General features: G+C 44.6%; 2 protein-coding genes across 2 annotated transcripts in view; both read left to right on the top strand.

Annotated features, from left to right (window-relative positions):
- Positions 1–2,245: 2,245 nt before the first annotated feature.
- On the top strand, positions 2,246–5,176 carry LOC138404773 (uncharacterized). The gene is made up of 3 exons (XM_069509743.1): positions 2,246–2,941; positions 3,007–3,714; positions 3,758–5,176. The coding sequence occupies exons 1-3, from the start codon at positions 2,246–2,248 to the stop codon at positions 5,174–5,176; spliced, it is 2,823 nt and encodes a 940-aa protein (XP_069365844.1).
- Positions 5,177–5,413: 237 nt separating this feature from the next.
- The window catches only part of LOC138404772 (uncharacterized), a 19,686-nt gene continuing 17,481 nt past the window's right edge, over positions 5,414–7,618 (top strand). The window contains exons 1-2 of the mRNA XM_069509742.1: positions 5,414–5,460; positions 5,630–7,196. Of these exons, the coding sequence (XP_069365843.1) occupies positions 5,414–5,460; positions 5,630–7,196 (1,614 nt within the window). The remainder of the gene's footprint in view (positions 5,461–5,629; positions 7,197–7,618) is intronic.

Here is a 7,618-nt window from a genome sequence, read left to right as displayed (position 1 = left end):
GAACAATAAATAAATTTTTGGAGAATAAAGACAAAAGAGATATATTTTAAAATTTTGTAAATACATAGCAGAAAAAATAATAAGGACAAAACAAATAATCAAGTTATTTATATATGTGCTATAAAACATATAGCACATATATAAAATAAAATACAATAATAAATATAAACAAAAATAAATATACTATAAATTAGCCACAATACTGTTATTGTGGCCATACCTTAACAATAATAAAATAAAATATAACAATAATTATATATGTAGCTTCTTTTTTTACAAGCAAAGGCTCTTTACTTCATGTTATAATAACATGAAGTAAAAAGACCAACAATAGAAATAATATATAAAAATAAATATTAAACATAAAATATTAAATATATAAATGGAAATAAAATCTTAGATTTTATTTCATTTAAAAAATAATTCAAACGTAATACCAAAGACTCTGATCTCCACGTCAGAGGTAAAATAGAGCAATCTATGGATAAAAAAAAAAAAAAAAAAAAAAAAAACCTAACCTAACCTAACCTAACCTAACCTAACCTAACCTAACCTAACCTAACCTAACCTAACCTAACCTAACCTAACCTAACCTAACCTAACCTAACCTAACCTAACTAACCTAACCTAACCTAACCTAACCTAACCTAACCTAACCTACTAACCTAACCTAACCTAACCTAACCTAACCTAACCTAACCTAACCTAACCTAACCTAACCTAACCTAACCTAACCTAACCTACCTAACCTAACCTAACCTAACCTAACCTACCTAACCTAACCCTAACCTAACCTAACCTACCTAACCAACCTAACCTAACCTAACCTAACCTAACCTAACCTAACCTAACCTAACCCTAACCTAACCTAACCTAACCTAACCTAACCTAACCTAACCTAACCTAACCTAACCTAACCTAACCTAACCTAACCTAACCTAACCTAACCTAACCTAACCTAACCTAACCTAACCTAACCTAACCTAACCTAACCTAACCTAACCATTCATAGATTTGCTTAAAGAAACTGCATAAATCCTGCGTCGTTGTCCCGGTTCTTCGAATTTTCACGTGAAAATCTCTCAGGGGCGTTGCTTTCCACCGGCCCCAGCGTCCTGCGAAAGAAAATCCAAAATTAAAATTTTCAAAAAATTTTCACTTACAAAATTTTTCGGCAAAATTTATACCCCAAATTTTCGTAGTTTTCCGGTCTTTTCCGACTCGGACGGTGCCCGCGCGTGAGGACCGTGCGCCTGACCGCGTTTTCCGACAATTTTCCCGCCGAAAACGCGGAAAAATCGTGCGCCGATCACAGCATAGACATCTGTACCGAGCTGATATAGCTAAGTGGAATTTCTCATACAAAATTCATAGATTTGCTTAAAGAAACTGCATAAATCCTGCGTCGTTGCCCGGTTCTTCGAATTTCACGTGAAAATCTCTCAGGGCGTTGCTTTCCACCCGGGCCCCAGCGTCCTGCGAAAGAAAATCCAAAATTAAAATTTTCAAAAAATTTTCACTTACAAAATTTTTCGGCAAAATTTATACCCCAAATTTTCGTAGTTTTTCCGGTCTTTTTCCGACTCGGACGGTGCCCGCGCGTGAGGACCGTGCGCCTGACCGCTTTCCGACAATTTTCGCGCGGAAAACGCGGAAAATCGTGCGCCGATCACAGCATAGACATCTGTACCGAGCTGATATAGCTAGAGTGGAATTTCTCATACAAAATTCATAGATTTGCTTAAAGAAACTGCATAAATCCTGCGTCGTTGTCCCGGTTCTTTCGAATTTTCACGTGAAAATCTCTCAGGGCGTTGCTTCCACCGGCCCCAGCGTCCTGCGAAAGAAAATCCAAAATTAAAATTTTCAAAAAAATTTTCACTTACAAAATTTTTTCGGCAAAAATTTATACCCCAAATTTTCGTAGTTTTCCGGTCTTTTCCGACTCGGACGGTGCCCGCGCGTGAGGACCGTGCGCCTGACCGCTTTTCCGACAATTTTCGCGCGGAAAACGCGGAAAAAAGGCCTCCCACCCACCCTATCCTAGTTACTGAGGTGGTAACCAGCAGTACCGACGTGAGAGCCGCGGAATTTGGGACTGGGAAATTCGAAATTCTGATTTTGCAGTCCTGTGTCTGGCAGTACAGAGGGCCCATTTTATTTACTCACGGCTCTCTACACTAAAACACCGACTTAGGAATCACTAAAAACTCACATTAAATCTGATTTTTATATCTCAGACGCCATGTCGGGCAACGCGCCAGGCGCAAAATCAAAGAAAACCGTGCCCTTAGGAAGGAAAGTGCTTCTTCGCTCGGTTAGCGCCGAAGACCCTAAGCCTTCGGGCAGCGAAGCCCCCAAGCCTTCAGGTGGCGAAGCCCCCGCATCAAAGACCTCCAGCCAGTCGTCACCGACCCCGAGTGTGTCTAGTAGGGCGTCGTCTGGCGAGCCTACACAGGCCGCTCTTTCGACCCTTCCAGCTGCAGCGAACCGCCTTCTTCAGGAAGCGAAGGAACAAATGGAACAGTCGGGGAATCTAAAAACCTCCATCAAGGAGAAGGTTCTGGAGAACCTCGCAGGACTATATGAAATAGTTCTGCGGCTCAGTGAGTCCCGACAGACTCTGCAGTTGCAGCTGGAGCGGGCCCGCTCCCAGGCGACGTCTCAGGCATTGAGCCTAGAAAAACAGCAGACCGCACGACTGGAAGAGCTCGTGGAGGGCGTCAAAGCAGTGGACATAAGAGCCCCTATCGCGGAGGTGCTAAGCGAGGTAAAATCACTGCGTCAGATCGTGAACTTCGACGTACTGGATGCACTCTCCAAGACCAGTCAACAGCAGCCGCTCCCTCTGGCCATGGAAATTACCAAACGGCTCAATGAAGCCAGCAGCCAGCTAGCGGCTGTTGTCGAAGAGAGTAGGAGAAGTGTGACATACGCCGAGGTTGCAGCGGGCCCGAAGCCTAAGTCAATACCTAACCAAATCACTCGATTATCGTATCCTCGAAGGACGAGAAAGACACGAGCGACGATGTACTCAAGAGAATCCGAGGTGCCGCAGACGCGAGAGCTAGTGGAGTCAGGGTGGAAAGGATCCGCAAAGCCAGAAACCAAAAGGTAGTAATAAGCTGCGAATCCAAAGACTCACTAACCCGCTTGACCGACAAGCTGAAAGTGGATGACTGCCTACAGATTAACGAGGCTAAAAACAAGGACCCTCTTATCGTCATCAAGAACATGCTGTCGTACAACACCGACGACGAGGTGGTAGCCTCAATAAAAACCCAGAATGCAGATGCGCTCGTGGGCATTCCCGATAGCGAGTACCGGGTAGTCCCGAAATACCGCAGGCCTGCCAGGAATCCCCACGAGTGTCACATGGTGATGCAAGTATCACCCAAAGTATGGCAGAGATTGACAAGTCAGGGAAGGGTGCACATAGACCTCCAGCGGTGCTTCGTCCTCGACCAGTCTCCTCTGGTCCAGTGCACGCGGTGCCTCGGCTTCGGCCACAGCCGCCGCCTGTGCAAAGAAGCAGAGGACAGGTGCAGTCACTGTGCTGGGCCGCACCTCCGTTCGACCTGCCCCTCGTGGACCGTCGGCGACGTGGCCTGTTGCAGAAACTGCCACATAGCGAAGCTGGAGAGGACGGAACACAGCGCATTCGATCTAGAGTGCCCCATCAGGAAAAAATGGGACACTATAGCTCGCTCTAGTGTCTCATACTGCTAAAGTGGTCAATGGGATAACGGTAATACAGGCGAACCTGCAAAGGAAGAAGCTAGCTACCCAGGAGCTGCTGAAAGGAGCCAGAGACAGTGGGGTTGACGTCTCCCTAATACAAGAACCCTATGTGGGGGCCGAGGGGATAGTGGGCCAGTATTCAGGAACTAGAGTTATTCAAAAAACAAAAGATCGAGGTAAGCCGGTAAAGGCAGCGATCTTGGTGCATAACCAGAACTGGGAAATCCACGAAGACCCATTCCTGACGACAGAAAACATCGCCTACGTTGCCATCAAGACCAAAGATCGTGTAGTTAACCTTATATCGGCCTACCTCGAAGAAGACCAACCCCTCGAACCTTACTTGGAGCACTTACGCAAGATAATCACCAAAAAAGGGTCAAGTAACATTATCTTTGGCGGAGACGTCAACGCCTGGAGCACCTGGTGGGGTAGCTCGGAAGAGAACCATAGGGGAGCAGAGCTGGCTTCTTTCTTAGACGAGCTTGACCTGCAAATATTGAACGACGGGAGCGAGCCCACATTCTTAACTGTCAGGAACAACAAAATATATAGCAGCAGGGTCGACATTACAACGTGCAGTGTCGACCTTCTGGGTAAAGTCGACGGTTGGACAGTGGATCAGGGCTTCACCAGCTCTGACCACAATACAATTAAATTCAATTTACAATTAGAAAAACCAACTACACACAACAAAACTTTAACTACAAGACAATACTTTACCAATAAAGCGAAATGGACCATCTTTAAGAAAGAACTCGATAAACAATTAAAAGAGACAGACATAGATAAGACCAAAGTGAGACAAATATTAAATAAAAAGGACTTAGACGAATTAGTTGGTAAATACGTAGAAAATGTCATAAATGCATGCAATAGGTCCATCCCAAAACTAAAACCTAAAGACCATTTTAAGTTACCATGGTGGACTGCTAAACTTGAACTCCTGAAAAGAGAAGTAACTACAAAAAAAAAGGAGAATCAGATGCGCTGCTCCCTCCCGTCGTGCACATGTTGTAAAAGATTACGTAGAAACAAAACAAATATACGAAGAGGAAGCAAAGCACGCACAAACCACCAGCTGGAAGCAGTTCTGCACCAAACAGGATCGGAGAGTCTGTGGGACGGAGTGTATAGAGTTATAAGATCTACACAAAGGAGAACGGACGACAAGCCCATGGTTAAAGACGGAGTCGCACTCAGTCCCGCAGACTCTGCCGAATACATAACATCGACCTTCTTCCCCGATGACAACGTCCTGGAAGACACCCCGAAACACACCGAAATCAGAGGGCGCACATCCATCCAAAACGACGGGGGCATCGACGATCCTTACTTTACCGAAACTGAACTACAGCACGCAGTAAATAGCTTCAACCCAAAAAGGCTCCGGGTTCGGACGGGCTCACGGCAGATATCTGCACCGCCGCCATAAACCACGACCCGGGGCTTTTCCTGAGTATAGCGAATAAATGTTTGGAGTTGTCTCTGTTCCCGAGTCTTTGGAAGGTGGCCACGATTGTCGTATTAAGAAAGCCGGGCAAAACAGACTACAACCATCCCAAATCTTACAGACCAATAGGGCTCTTGTCAATCTTCGGCAAAATACTGGAAAAGATGCTTATAAGTAGGCTAAAATATCACATCTTGCCAAAATTAAACACCAGGCAATATGGCTTCGTCCCCCAGCGCAGCACGGAGGACGCTCTCTGTGATCTGGTGAACCATATAAGGGACAGATAAACAACAAGAACATTGTTACCCTGGTTTCACTAGACATAGAGGGCGCCTTTGACAGCGCCTGGTGGCCGGCCATTAAGGATCAGCTTCATAAAATGAACTGCCCCAAAAACTTAAAACGCCTGATAAACAGTTATTTCGAAAACAGGCAGGTCCAAGTGACCTACGCGGGCAAAACGGTTATAAAACCGACAACAAAGGGCTGCGTGCAGGGTTCGATAGGGGGACCCATCTTTTGGAACCTCCTGTTGAACCCTCTACTCAATGATCTGGACAAAAAAGGGGTATACTGCCAGGCCTTCGCGGACGACGTCGTTCTTGTGTTTTCCGGGAAGGACTCGCAGTGCATCCAAAATAAGGCAAACGAAACCTTGGACCTTATAAACGCTTGGGGTGCAGAAAACAAATTAAAATTTGCAGCGCAAAAAACCCATGCCATGATCCTGACGAAGAAACTTAAATACCAAACACCAAATTTAAAGATGAACGGCACAGAAATCTTACTCACTAAAGAAATCAAAATACTAGGCCTAACAATAGACGAGAAACTAACCTTTAATAAACACGTAGCAAACACTGCAGTCAAAGCTTTAAATATTTACAAACAATTGGCCCGAACGGCCAGGACTACGTGGGGATTAAACCCGGAAGTCATAAGAACGATTTACGTGGCCGTCATCGAGCCAATTGTTATGTATGCTGCTAGCGTTTGGGCCAAAGCTGCCGAGAAGATAACTGTCCAAAAGCAACTTAACACAATACAACGAGGCTTCGCTCAAAAGATTTGCAAGTCCTATAGGACGGTATCACTGCACGCAGCGCTAGTTCTGGCCGGACTGATTCCTTTGGACTTGCGAATCTCTGAGCACGCTCAACTGTACGAAGCGAAGCGCGGTCGTCCCCTTCGATGCCTACCTGAAGACAGGAAATTAGAGGAAAGAATCAGCTTCCTGGAGGCCGAGCATCCAGCGGAAACCATTGCCGTCGATTATTCCAACCTTGAAGATCTTCAACCTGAAACCGTCGAGGCACACAACCTGCAAGGCACTCTCATTTTTACCGACGGGAGTAAGATTGAGGACAAAGTCGGAGCGGCCATTTCAATATGGAAAGATGGAAAGGAGACGGCTTCCATGAAGCTGAGACTCGAGCCTTACTGTACCGTGTTTCAAGCGGAGTTATTTGCTCTCCGAAGGGCAATTGAAAAATTCTCCAAGGGGAAGGACGATGAGGTGTGCATTCTCAGCGACTCCAGGTCGTCACTGGACTTGCTGAGAAACCACAGGTCATTTCACCCCTTGGCCTTTGCAATAAGGAAGCAAATAGCAAACCTCCGCCAACAAGGCAAGGAAATACGACTGTATTGGATAAAAGCTCACGTGGGCATCGAGGGCAACGAACGCGCTGACGAGCTGGCCAAACAGGCAGCTCTCCACAAAAAGAGCAAAGCGGATTACGACGCCTGCCCCGTTTCGTATGTTAAAAGACAAATCAGACAAGCTACCCTTGACGTCTGGCAGAAGAGATATAGTGAAGGCGACACCGCCAACACAACAAAAGCTTTTCTGCCAGACGTCAGGAACGCCTACAAAATCATACGGACGATAAAACTGGACTCGACCACAACACAAGTTCTATCGGGACACGGTGGATTCGCATACTACTTGCACAAATTCAAGTGCAAGGCGAGTCCATCGTGCCAGTGCGATCCAGAGGTGAATGAAGATATACTTCATTTGCTGCTGGATTGCCCGAGATTCGCAAAAATACGCTTTGAAACCGAAATACTTTTAGATGACAATATTACACTAGGAACAATAAATAAATTTTTGGAGAATAAAGACAAAAGAGATATATTTTTAAAATTTTGTAAATACATAGCAGAAAAAATAATAAGACAAAACAAATAATCAAGTTATTTATATATGTGCTATAAAACATATAGCACATATATAAAATAAAAATACAAATAATAAATATAAACAAAATAAATATACTATAAATTAGCCACAATACTGTTATTGTGGCCAGTACCTTAACAAATATATAAAATAAAATATAACAATAATTATATATGTACCTTCTTTTTTACAAGCAAAGGCTCTTTACTTCATGTTATAATAACATGAAGTAAAAA

The sequence above is a fragment of the Maniola hyperantus genome, chromosome 4 (genome assembly GCF_902806685.2).
Source record: "Maniola hyperantus chromosome 4, iAphHyp1.2, whole genome shotgun sequence".
NCBI classification, from domain to species: Eukaryota; Metazoa; Arthropoda; class Insecta; order Lepidoptera; family Nymphalidae; genus Maniola; species Maniola hyperantus.
The sequence above is the reverse complement of the archived record's forward strand: the minus strand, read 5'-3'. Positions and strand labels throughout refer to the sequence as shown.